General features: G+C 41.5%; 1 protein-coding gene across 2 annotated transcripts in view; it reads left to right on the top strand.

The window, feature by feature from the left end:
• The first annotated feature begins 563 nt into the window (after positions 1-563).
• Positions 564-13,696, top strand: part of LOC121868560 (ral guanine nucleotide dissociation stimulator-like) — a 58,500-nt gene continuing 45,367 nt past the window's right edge. The window contains exon 1 of one of the 2 annotated variants that reach the window (XM_042369307.1): positions 564-748. In XM_042369307.1, coding sequence (XP_042225241.1) covers positions 737-748 — 12 coding nt within the window. In that variant the 5' untranslated portion in view covers positions 564-736. Of the gene's footprint in view, positions 749-8,308; positions 8,849-13,696 lie in introns of those variants that run through there. The other variant, XM_042369303.1, reaches the window with a different exon arrangement.

The raw sequence follows: 13,696 nt of genomic DNA, 5'->3' as shown, positions 1-13,696 counted from the left end.
GAACTCGTGGCATAGCAGTGAGAGATACATACATTACCAGTGTGCCACCAACACCCTTCAAATTAGTTAAGGATTATACAATACATTATACATTTCACTATTTTTATCGTTGTTTATGGGCGGATCCAATTAAGTTAACCATTTGATCGATAAATATATAACCAAGACCAAACCCAGTGCCTACAGGAATAGTTAAGAAAACTCAGAATTTTGAGACGTGGGTTAGGTCAAATGATGAGCAGGAGTAGAGGATGTAAGTCAGATCCAGGAACCAAGCAAAGCCAGAGGGTAAATGAGCTGAAAAAAAGAGTTTCAGATGCAGATTGTAAGCGAGGTCAAGTCAAACCCAAAGGCTTTTTACCGCTACACAAAGTCGAAATAAAAACGCGAATCGGACAGTACAGTATATATATAATAGAGGTACTGTCCGTTGTATAATGAATATTTTTTTTATGAATGCTGACTAACAAAACTAACATAAATTTAAATGAATCATGGTATAAAAAAAAGATACTATGGTCGCGTTCGGGCCTTGAGGAGTTTGTTTACACGTTTAACATTATTGGAACAGCAGCCAGTGACAGTCAACAGTGGACAGGTGTAGTGGATGATGTCACCTCGGGAGGTTAACCCATGTTTTGCGGATACGTTGGGCTGTGAAGCCCATGTTACTTGATGGATTACATAATACGAAAGGAATGAAGAACAGGGCAACTAGGAGACCAGGGAGAGGAGAATGAGCACAGAGGTAAGTGAAAAAGAAAAGTGGCGCACGGGCAGTGATGGAGGTAAGTACCTGTGGTGGCTCTTTAGTCCCACACGGAAGCTTCACCTCGCTCACCATTTACACATCTTTACATTCAGTCGTTAATTTAAGTTGTGAAACTTGATCCGTGTTTTAATAAATTCATAAACAGAATTTTTAACGTGTGTCTTATGTACTTGGGCCAAGAGAGTTTCACTTTTCAGTTTTACCTTTTGTGCAATATTTCCTTTAGTAACTTGTGTACTAGAAGGCAATACATCATCCATATGTGATTTATTGGGTAGAGTTTGGAGCATTATATAGTCGGGAATAACAAAATACTCTTGGATCGTTTCTTACCTCCTATCGGAATCACTTCTTCCCGACCTACATTGAATGTTATTTATTATATACTTAGGATGCCTATGAGTAATCTGGATGGTGTCTGGCTGTGTATCCAGATCTTCATCCACATACTAGAGAACAATCTATACTGGATGAGGCGGGTTAGTGGTGCTACAGTACTACATACTGTATACATGTACTTGGCTCTGTAATTTGTATTTGACGTGTAGCATCGCCTAGTGGTGGTCCAGTCGTTTCTCGGGTATTAACTTATTTAAGAAGGATCACCTCGGACAGGTAGGTTGTAGCAGTGTAAGATTTATCTCTGGTTATTAGGGTGTGATCTCACTCTCGGGCAAGCTTCGTTATGGTATGTATGTTAAATGAAAATGATTAAACTAAAGTATTTAAACCATCAAATCTGGAGCGAACACATAACAATGGTTTTAAACTAGACAAATTTAGGTTTAGGCGGGAAGTGAGTTAACATTGGTGTGTGGATAACTGGAACAGATTACCAAACACCATTATTAACTCAAACTCGTTGAGAAGCCTCTAGTATAGGTAATATAGGCTGGGTGTAAACAGGGCTGCCTGATATGAGCTAAGACGTCTGCCGCAGTTTCCTTCGTTCTTAAATTTTACGTTGGTAGTACAGCGGAGCGCACTTGCCTCTCACAGGTATGTCTTGGGTTCGAGCTCCTGGTCGGATGTGAGAAGGGGGACTTTACCAAACATTGCAGGTTTTCTCTTCCTATACTAACACTGGTCAGTGAAGATGGAAGAAAAAGAGACCAGGCCAGAACGACAGAACGGTTAGGAAGCTGAAAAGTGGTGGAAATTCATTGATTGATATACGATATTTATATCTACTGTAATTAGTACAATCGTCATGCAAGTTTACAGTTGGTCTGGCACGTATGCTGACAACTCGGGTATAGACCATGCAGGTATGCAATTTCTAATATACCTAGATACCTGTAGTACTGGTACACAAATATCATTAAACAGTAAGGCAACTTGACCAGGATAGCCAACAAAACCATCAGAATTTCCATTAGGGTCCTTTACTTCAGCTTGGTTGCTAGTCAGTAATAGTAAGTCAACGAGAGTAAAGGTAACTATTTGTTGATATCCCATTCATCTCATCATATATATATATATATATATATATATATATATATATATATATATATATATATATATATATATATATATATATATATATATATATATATATATAAGATAGCCTTGAAGTGTTTAGTAACATGCATTACTAGTTTTAAAGTGGTTTGGTAAATTGTTTCAATATATATACTACTGTATGTAGCTTTTATGAAAAAAATATATAAATAAAAATGTTCGTCTGCGGACACCAGGAACCTGTATTTATTTCCTCTGGTGCTCTACCTGTTTATATCCCTAATTCTTACGAAGTTTGTTGTAAGATCTCTGGGTACAGCATGTTAAAAGCCTGTAAGTGTGATTCAGCCTCATCCGTTTCACTCTATCCGCCGCTCTTTTAACATGTTCATTGATTATAGGATTTCGTGACCAATGTGATTTCTTGCGATCATGTCAAGAAAAACTTTACCATGTCTTTATACATAATCTAAGGTTTGGCTTTTAGATTTTGTGCTAAGGTAGAGCAGCAATAGTCCAAGTGACATTGTATGAGCGCTAAGCAAATGGTAGTTGGGGCATTAGCCGAGACACATTTGGCATTTATGGAAATATATTTTATCTTGGCATTACCTTTTTATTTATTATCTACAATTAATTCTCCAGATAAGCAAGTGCCAAAGTATTTTACTGAGATACATTCATAACCACAACAGCACATTAAATTCGCTTCTATTCTCTTTTGAGTTTTCTTTTGGATCCAAATAATATTGTTTCAGTCTTGTTAATATGTATAGATAACTTGTCTTCTTTCAGTCATTGTTTACAACACTCAGTTTTTTATATAACTTGTTTGCTTTATGTATCCTCTCTCTCTCTCTCTCTCTCTCTCTCTCTGTATATATATATATATATATATATATATATATATATATATATATATATATATATATATACACTGATATATAAACGTAAGATCAACCCCTCCAGGCACAGATCGCCGACCCACATCAGGGCCTGAGAAGACCGACCATGAATAAATGCAGAAATGGAAAAGATGAAAAGATAAACAATATACTCGTGTGTGTGTGTGTGTGTGTGTTTGTGTGCATGTATGTTGTGTTATCAGAGTAAGAGAAACAATTGAGACCCTGCAGTTGTGTGTAAGTGAGGCAGAAAGTCCCATCAGCAACCTGGGACTTGGTCATCATATGGCAGCAGGGTCTACCATTAGACAACACATTATGCTTCCTATATCTTCCCAGGCGGTAGTACCTCCCTGTTTGATAACTGCCTACTACCGGGTGATTATAAATGATCCCGATTTCATACATTTAATAAAAAAAATTGTCACTTGTCAGCTCACTAGCTGGTCGTGTACGATTAATTCTGTTCCACACTGTTGGTAAATACTGGACATGTACTGACTCTTGAATATACCTGAACATGTGTTTGTCAGGTATGGGTTCACAGGAGCTCACACTTGGTGCCGCTACAACACACTGACAGGTTATTACAACACACTGAGTTAGGTATATTATAACACCATCATACTGAGGTATATTATAACACCATCATACTGAGGTATATTATAACACCATCATACTGAGGTATATTATAACACCATCATACTGAGGTATATTATAACACCATCATACTGAGCTATATTATAACACCATCTTTCTGTCAATTGTCTCACAAAGGTTCAGTCTGGTGTTATCGTATCATCTCTTAATGTTAGGTGATGCGTCTTTACGTGTACAGTAGAGGAGATGCCACACAGGACTTGGTAGTTACTGGTCACTGTCGGCCTTTCTCTGCCTGCAATTCAAGTTCTGTCGCAATACACTTAATAACTTGAAATTATATACTTTGAATAGATTATTACGGGATATTTAACCATTACATTTACTGTGGTAATTAAAGTGATGCCTAGGCCAAGTCTAGATGCCGCCAACGTTTTCGCCTCAAAGTTTAAGTTTCCGGTGAACTGTTTACATTGAGTAAGTGTGTGACGACCCCACGGTGCACACCCCTTCCTATCAATCAACTCAACTGTTTTCTTAGCTAATAGTTATCCTACATAATTACAGACACAACTGCATATATGACCCGCTAAGGAACACATCACAGTCTTTCACAGGTTATAATATATTTACATACATATATAATTGTTGATGATAACGGGGCACCATACGTCACTTCCCGGCAATGTGTGTACAGTATGCGACGCAGCTTCCCAGCCTGTGTTACTCGTCACTAGTGTAGTGTGCACCTCAGCTGGTAGTAGTACAGTACCTTTCTCTGGTATTTACCATACGTGTACACAGTACTGTACATCATTTACCAGGACCTAAAGTGTTTTAGTTCTGTCTGCAGCTGTAGTGTGTATTTTATGCTGTTGTGTTTGACTGTGAAGTGATAAGCTTTGACCAAGTGGTTCTTGTGTTAATCATTGATGGACCAAATAATTGCTGTGTAACGATTGTGCAGCAAGATAAACACAAATGTAACAAAACATTAAGTTGAGTGCCGGAAGTATTTAATACTGGCGATAGTCAGTGACAGCCAGAGTGACACCACACGCATCCCGAGGCCTAGTTCAGCTGTTAATTAATGACGATCGTCCAATTCCAGTTCCTGAAAAAGAGAATAAGAACAATTATCCAGTTATGGTATTATAAGATATGTCTGCATGTGGGCAGTTGTAGATGAGAGGTTGTGTTGAGTGTTAACTGCGCCACCTACCGGGACTTGTTGTACCAACCCTCTAAAATGTTATAACAACCTTCACCCATACATCTTTTCACCGAACAGAGAGGTCAGGAGTAACAGGCCAGGAGTAACAGAGGTCAGGAGTAACAGACAGGTCAGGAGTAACAGGCCAGGAGTAACAGGTCAGGAGTAACAGGTCAGGAGTAACAGAGGTCAGGCGTAACAGAGAGGTCAGGAATAGCAGATCAGGATTAACAGTTCAAGAGTAACAGAGGTCAGGCGTAACAGACAGGTCAGGAATGGCAGATCAGGAGTAACAGAAAGGCCAGGACTAACAGAGGGAGGCCATGAGTAACAGAGGAAGGCCATGAGTAACAGAGGCCAGGACAAACAGGTTAGGAGTAACAGAGGTCAGGAGTAACAGGTCAGGGGTAAGAGAGGCCGGGACTAACGGGTCAGGAGTAAGAGAGGCCAGGACTAACACAGAGGCCAGGACTAACACAGTACTGTACTATACTATACTATACATGTAAATTTGTACAGTTTAGTACACCAGCAAACAGGAAGTACCTGTTAGTGGTGGTGCTGGTTGATGTTGTATTAAGTTGCGTGTTGTGTACAATACGTGCACTTTCACTCGCGTGCATATATACAGTATATGTATTTTTTGCACGCACATACATGCATACTTTCATGCACATCCAGACACCCACATATATAATTTAATAATTCCTTTGTACTGTACCTTAATGTTAAGCACTAACATTCAGTAGCAAGCTTAACCCAAATTCGTCAATTATTCTAATTGGGCGAGTGACTCGGAGAAGCCTCGCACTGCCCACTAGATTTGCTAGTGGTGGGAGACTTGGACTATTGGATGATTTAGGAGAGTGATAACTGAGGAGGAAATGAAGGTGTAAGGAGGCAGGGCCGCAACCACTATCTAACAGGCGCTGCTCCGCGCGTGTAGAGGCAGGAAAACTATAGATCTGTTTAACTACTGAAGCAGCCAACCGGGAAAACCTACCGGATGTCTGGGCGTTAATACCACACTTAAATAACGCAACCTTTTGTTGTTGACGTCGTCATGTTTTATTAACAACTGAGGGACTGGACAATTACTATGTGAAGATATATATTTCAGAGAAGTGTTGAGGAAATTAGGAAATGGGGTAAAGTTATCGTGTTAGCAGTGTGTTGTCATGTTTGTGGCCTTTGTCAACACCGAGGATGACAGTCCTGGATCTATCTAAAACGACATGATAATGACGTGTGGGGATTATAAAAGCTTAGGATAATCTGACATTCAAAGCGTCTGTCTCATTTGCTTTGAGGGACAGGAGACCATTGGTAGTACAAGAACCAGTGTCAGTTATGGTGAGAGATGGCGTGTAATGGAAAGTATTCTGCCTAACGTTTTAGTATTTAAGGGAAGAAGCAAGTACAGTATATCAAGACATAATGAGACTATAATTATTGGGTGTTGTTCTACCGTAATCTATTCTCCTTCCTTCCTTCCTTCCTTCCTTCCTTCCTTCCTTCCTTCCTTCCTTCCTTCCTTCCTTCCTCCCTTCCTTCCTTCCTTCCTTCCTTCCTTCCTTCCTTCCTTCCTTCCTTCCTTCCTTCCTCCACTTCCTTTATAGTGTTATAGGGGTGTACTACAGTAGTGTTATAGGGGTGTACTACAGAAGTATTTTATTACACTGTCACCATCATTTTAGTGTGAAGGTCTGTGTCTTGGCGTGAATGAACGTACAGTAGATGCATTTCCACACCAGGTGTTATAGCAGGTGGTAATGACACACTCCTGAAGCTACGTCAGACAGTTCCTCTGTTTACATTGGCGCTGTTTATAGTGGGAACAATTTTGTACCCAGGCGCTCCACTACTTGTTAACAATACACTGTACAAATGTCACAAAGAGGAACATATTCTGTGCTTTTATTGCTGGCAGATGGTGACTGGATCTCTCTCTCTCTCTCTCTCTCTCTCTCTCTCTCTCTCTCTCTCTCTCTCTCCTTCCTTCCACAAGACGCACCACTTATATTGTTGGCTACAGTCATATCCTGCCACCCACAAATTAGTAACCTTCTCGCCCGAGTGATGGTAGGCAACTTATGTTCTTCACTATTGGATCGCCCCGAGTACCTGTGTTGCGAGTCTAAAATCCCCGTAATACATTCTGTCGGGAAAATGTTAGCAGATTGTTTTAAGTAAGGTTAGGTTAGGTCAGGTCAGGTTTGGTTAATGAAGAATGACCTTAGTAGTTAACCGAGTAAGGTGTGAGCGTAGTAAGAGTAAGGGTTCCAAGGTAATGAAATAAAGACGTTAATAGCAAGAGCAGTAAATTGTCAACTTTGGCGACGGCCGAGTCAACAACAACCACTAATAGAAAGTTGAGGAAGGGAGGGTTACAGTGGTGGAGGGAGGGAGGGTTACAGTGGTGGAGGAAGGGAGGGAGGGAGGGTTACAGCACCAGGAGATAGTTTCTCAAAGCCGCTAATTGTAGCGTAATCAAGACCAGCAGTAGAGGAGGGAAGGTAAAACTAGGGGCAACACCGCTCTCTCTCTCTCACCAGTCGGGTTGATGTGTCAAGACGGTCGTACCTAACCTAACCTAACCTATTCTAACCTAACCACGACTAACTTAACTAATCTAATGTTCAGTTAAGTTATGGTAGATCTAGGCTTGATAAAGATAGTATACAATTGATTATGTTAGGTTCAATTAGATTAAAATTGTTTACATTACACAAGTTGACTCGTCATTACACGAAATGGCTGATTACACACTTTGACTGAAGCTGCCTAGGGAAGTCGTGGCCCATTTCTGTTGAGTGTGTGAAGTACATGCCCAGTGACGGCTGAAGATATTATAACAAATAACAACTCGACCTTTCTCAGTGAGGGGAGGGATGAATCAGGACTCTTATTAGTCTTATTAATGGCTATTGTATATATTGAATACTTTCTAATAGGATTTAACAATTACACTTCAAACAATAAACCTATGCTCCAAGCTAGTTAAACGGGGACCATGTATCTCACAACAAATGAGAACTTAAGGATTTACCAAACAGAATACACCCAAATATCTGCCTTGTCGCCACCACAGACGCCCCACACCTCTACACAAAAATCCAACACAGACTCTGGGTTTGAAAACCGAGTGCCCTTCTTGCTGGGGCACTAACTCAAGCTTCCAGCCAATCAGCACAGTTAGGTCTATGATGTCACACTTACAGGCCACTGTGATTGGTTTTTGCCTCAGGTTTCTCGGGCACTCCTGGTTAGCAGGAAACTGTCGTGTACTGTGTGATGGCGAAATAATCTTTGTCTAAGTTGAATTTTCCTGTATTTCCTCTAAACCATGAAACAGTTTACTCCAAAAACACATCCATTGTTACAGTACACTAGTAGTGTAGTGTGCTGACTGTATATATATGAAGTGAGAAGTCCAGTGGTAGACATACCCTGTGGCCAGTTTTGTGAAGAATTAGTGATTGTTAACGACTCATAAGTGTGTTTCTGTGACCTGGTGAAAATCTACCTGGCTTTTGCTTGTCTGTACACTGATACCGATCGTCGGGAAATTACCGGAGACTGGCGGGACACCCAGTGGTAATTCAACGACACTTGTGAGAGATCTACTGCTTCTGTATATACTACCGGCTGAAGGTCCAGTTAGTGCCATGAACCACGTGTGTGAGTGAGGTGAAACAGGTGAGCACCAGCTGATGATAATAATTTGCACCAGTTGACGGTGCAGTTAGTGCCATGAACCACGTGTCAACACTCAAGATCTACATCAACGATTACAACCTTGACGACATAAAGGGTGATGATGAGGAGGAGGAGACCGATAGCTTCTTCCTCAAGAACAAATCTGAGTCCACCTGGCACTTGTGCGAGGAACAAGAGGTGAGTGGCAGTACCTGGTACTTGTACGAGGAACTAGGGGTGAGTGGTAGTATTCATGATAACCTGGTAAGTGGCGGTACTTTGCTGTCACTCTGAATCGAGTAAGACAATCATCTAGCTATGATACAATGATATGATTTATTAAGGATGTCACCTAGGTTGGTGAGTTCTGAGGTGACTAAAGAGAACGATACGGGACCGGCAGAGTCGTTCACAGATGTTGCATATGTGGAGGGCTACATCTAGTGCGGGATGGGCGGCGGCAGCAGCGTCTTTCAGGCGTTGGCGCTTGTGTGCCTCGGTTTGCAGTCAGGGTAATTCAAAAGTATTGACACCTAGTGTGGTGCTCCTCCAAGCGTTACGGTGTTAAGTAATCGTCTCCCAGGTGAGGGGGTCGATTTAGCACTTTTTCAGGTTTGTTTTAAGAGTATCCTTATACTTTTTCAGTTGCCCGCCAGCGTTACGTTTACTATTCGTTAGGTGACTGTAAAGTAGCTGCTTTGGCAGTCTACTGTCGTCCATGTTGGTAACATGGCCAGTCCAACGTAGTTGTTCATGGATAATGGTAGCCTCGATGCTCCTACAGTTGGTGTCGGCAAGAATACTGGCATTTGTTCTCTTGTCTTCCCAGCGAACTCGAAGGATGGAGCGTAGACTACGTTGGTGAAAGTTTTCAAGTGCCTTGAGGTACTCCTGTATGTGACCCATGTCTCACTGCCATATAGCATGGTGGGGAGGACCACTGCTCGATATACGTGCAATTTTGTCGATAATTTCGGCTCCCTACAGCTGAAGACACAGGTATGGAGTCTGCCAAAGGCTTGAGATGTACATTTGATCCGATGTTAAATCTCTTCATCGATGTCTGCGGTGGTAGACAGGTGGGAGCCGGGGTACTGAAAGTGGGTAACATTAAAGAGGGTAGTACCATTGAATTGGATGGATTCAGGAGGTGTGGCTGAACCAGGGGCAGGCTGAAAGAGAATCTGAGTCTTAAGTACATTCACCTCAAGGACGAAGTGTCCATACGCAGCAGCTACCTCATCCAAGAATGGAGAATAGCTGAGATGGGTCAGCTCTAGATGCTGAGGGAACTGCTGGGTAGTCAGTACATTCTCTTCGGTGTTTCGGTTGAGCAGCGAGTGATAGTGCTCTTTCCAGTGCTGACGGATGCCCCTTTTGTGTTTAATTAGGGAGTTACCGTCAGATGAGCGGAGGGGGCTGTGCTATGAGTGATTGGCCATAAAATGTTTTAGTGGAATTGGAAATGTCATGCAACTTGTGTTGATCTGCAAGTTTTTGCGCTTCACATGCTTTATTTATTTATGCTTAGTAGCCTGTCCATCATGCATTGCTTTTGTCCGCCGATGTAGTCGTTGGGTTCCCATGTTGGTCACTTCATCCGCCTATACCGCCGTTGGGGTCTTGTTGGAGTTCTGTAAGCAAGTCTGCCTAATGTGGGGCTCCACTGCAGATTTTTTTGTTTGGTGTTTACTCCCGTAGCCTTCTACCTACCAAGGTTAATCCACAAGGCAGCGGGGCAGTGGTTGGTAGGCGCCAGGACCTGTCCACATGCCAGTGTGCTTATGCGCTGTCCTTCTGAGGCCCACTGCTACTACGAGATCCCCTGCTGGCCTAGCCTGGGCCCACGAGGCACCCAGTTACCGTTGCCACGAGGAGGCACAGCTGGAGTCTTGATGGTGAAGAGGCTGTGTACTGGCAGGGGAAGACTTGGGCAACTTGCTTCCCTGTTCGCCACAAGGGCAGCAGCGGCAGTAGCTGAAAGCGAGAGGAAACAAGCAGTGCTTGCACCTTAACACTAACATAATACTGCCACACTAGACGCATTACACCACCCCGTTCGCGCGCGCGCGCACACACACACACGCACACACACACACACACACACCTCGTAAGTGGCAGTACTCATGATAACCTAGTAAGTGGTATTACTCATAGCAGTGCTCACTTATCCTGGTCAATAGCTCGCCATAGACTTCAACAACCCCATATCCTTGTGGGAGCTGACCTACGAGGGGGATAAAATAGTCAAGGAAAAAAGAAAGTTGTGAATATAACTTTGTTTCTTGTGTGTGGTTGTGGTTGTGATATATTCCATCTCATCTCTCTGGGGGTCAACCTCTGATATGATTTTGGTTGTAATATTCCTAGTTGTGGTTGTAATGATGTTAGTTGTATTGCAATAATGTTAGTTGTGTTGTAATAATCCTTAGTTTTGGTTGTAATAATCCTTAGTTTTGGTTGTAATAATCCTTAGTTTTGGTTGTAATAATCCTAGTTTTGGTTATAATAATCCTAGTTTTGGTTGTAATAATCTTAGTTTTGGTTGTAATAATCCTAGTTTTGGTTATAATAATCCTAGTTTTGGTTGTAATAATCCTAGTTTTGGTTGTAATAATCTTAGTTTTGGTTGTAATAATCCTAGTTTTGGTTGTAATAACCATTATAACCGTAAAGGAAAAACAACTCATTATCTAGTGTTATTATTGATATAATTTGTCCCGCTGTTACTATTGAACAAGTTTGTCTCACTGTGTTACTATTGAACAAAGTGAAAGACATGTTTGGCATTATGACCATCAGCAGCTCATAGTACAGTAAATACCTCCATAAGCCTCGTAATGTTTGTGGTATATCAGCTGTGACAGAGCGCTAGTCCAGAGAAGTTATGTACAGTCTCCTTCACTAGTGCGTTTACAGGCATCACTTCATATAAACATTTCACAAATCATTACTTTCAGATATTTGTTTTAATATTGTTAAAAATTAGATTCCATAGTGAGTTTCCTTCTGTCGAATGTAAACAAACTACAGCGCTGCCACACTGCACAAAACCTCACTAGCCTCTGTAAACGCACAAGTGAAGGGGACTGTACTTCACCTCTGCATGTGTATGGGAGGTTCATTATTACCAAAACTCTATAGAAATGTTATAAAATACATGTCTACCTTTATAGATAGGTTGCTTACAGGAATACTCAGGTTATGATGAGTGTTGTCAGATAAAGAATAACATAACACAAACTTTGTATATTAACTTTTCTTCTTCTCTTTCCAGGTAAGCTGAGTATTGTCAACAGCGGCAGATTTTACGAGACTTTAACATACTTTGAATGAGTACGAGGTAAGAACGATTTTACAAGGCCAATATTTAGTACCAATGTGGTTATATAAGGTTGACTGTGAGTGTCAGCTGGAGCCAGACATGGAAAGGTGGTAATGGCGGGCTATTTAGTGGACATGCCTGCTAGGAGGGCGGGCTATTTAGTGGACACGCTTGCTAGGAGGGCAGGCTATTTAGTGGACACGCTTGCTAGCAGCCGGGTACTGAACCATTACAAACCAAGACGAGAGAAAGAGGGCGGAGGGATATTTGATATTTCCATAATAAACAAACAAATAATTTGTTAAGACTCCTTTAATGTAATAATGTACGGTACACTTCTCTTCAATCAAAATAGTCAACTGTTATCGTTTTAACATCTCTCCCAGCACCTGGTTCCTGCACTAAATTAATCAAATGTAAAGAAAAGGTTGAAAATAAATAGCTGAATAGAATATTGTTTTTTCTATGTTTATGACAGGATAATCTGCCGGACTAATAAAGCGACGGCAGATTAAACAACAATAAATATCGAGGAATGTCACCGTGTATTGCAGTGTGTCTTGAGCGCTGGCCTGCGTGATAGTCGACCCAAGGCGAAACCTCCCGCGAGAGCCTTGTGTTGGTAACGGTACACTGACTCTTACTGTACCTCATGGTGGATAATATCTCGTGACACCCGCTGGTAACTCACTCACTCTCTCATCCTTTAGTCCTTTCTCTTTCTCTTCCTCTCTCCGTAATCTTACATCTGGAAGTGTTGTGGAAAAAGCTTGTGGACAGTTAAAGAAGTTTGTGGTCGTGGATATGTAAATGAGGTAGAAGGGAGGGGGAGGGCGGTGTACAATATCTGTGGTTAACGTTCCTGTGGTTGTGGAGTACGCACAATAGATAACCTGAAGATTAGGCTACCCCCAGTTGATATCCTGTGGTGACTGTAACATAACCTAGAAGGGTTAGATTAGGTCATGTTAGATTAGATTACCTGTAGGCTAGGGTAAGTTAGGTTATGGTATGTTAGGTTGGGTTAATTAGGTTAACGTTAGGTTAGGTTACGTTAAGTTAGTTTATGTTATGTTCGGTTACTTTAGATTAGGCTATGTTACCGTAGGTTAGGTTAAGCTAGGTTAGCATTAGGATGTTTAATGATGGCGTGAAACAAGGTGGGGTGCTTAATCCTCAGGTGATCCCACAAAGATAGTGACGGTGTTAGACGTGACGGTAAGACGAGTCCTTGAGGAGGACGAAACCCTTTGCCAGCAGGGAGAGTTAGTTTATGGTGGCTGTTTAACTCCTTTGAGACGGATAACTCCTGTACAGTATGTTTGTTGCATCACCATTAATGTGTAACTATGTGACAGTTATACCTACCACAAAGCTAAGGGTGGTGGTGATAGTAGTACTGTTGGTAGTGATAGTGGTGGTGGTGGTGATAGTGGTGGTAGTGGTGATACTAGTAGTGGTGGTGGTGTCTAGGTACACTACTGTACTGTACATTGTTTAAACAATGTACCAGCTTGTTTGTTTTCTCAGTGGAGACAATAAGACCGAGGTTCTCACAGGCTGCGTGTACATGGTTCAGGGTGGTTTGCATTTCACGATGAGTTTTACTATGTATATTGTACAAGTATATCATCAGCATAGCTGATTGTGACATTGCTGGGGTTGTCTAGTATTGAATTTAATAATGCATTCATTAGAACATTGAACACAGTAGGACTAAG

Source organism: Homarus americanus, unplaced genomic scaffold (genome assembly GCF_018991925.1).
Source record: "Homarus americanus isolate GMGI-L3 unplaced genomic scaffold, GMGI_Hamer_2.0 scaffold59495, whole genome shotgun sequence".
NCBI lineage: Eukaryota > Metazoa > Arthropoda > Malacostraca > Decapoda > Nephropidae > Homarus > Homarus americanus.
Note: the sequence above shows the minus strand (reverse complement) of the source record. Positions and strands in the feature narration are given on the sequence as shown.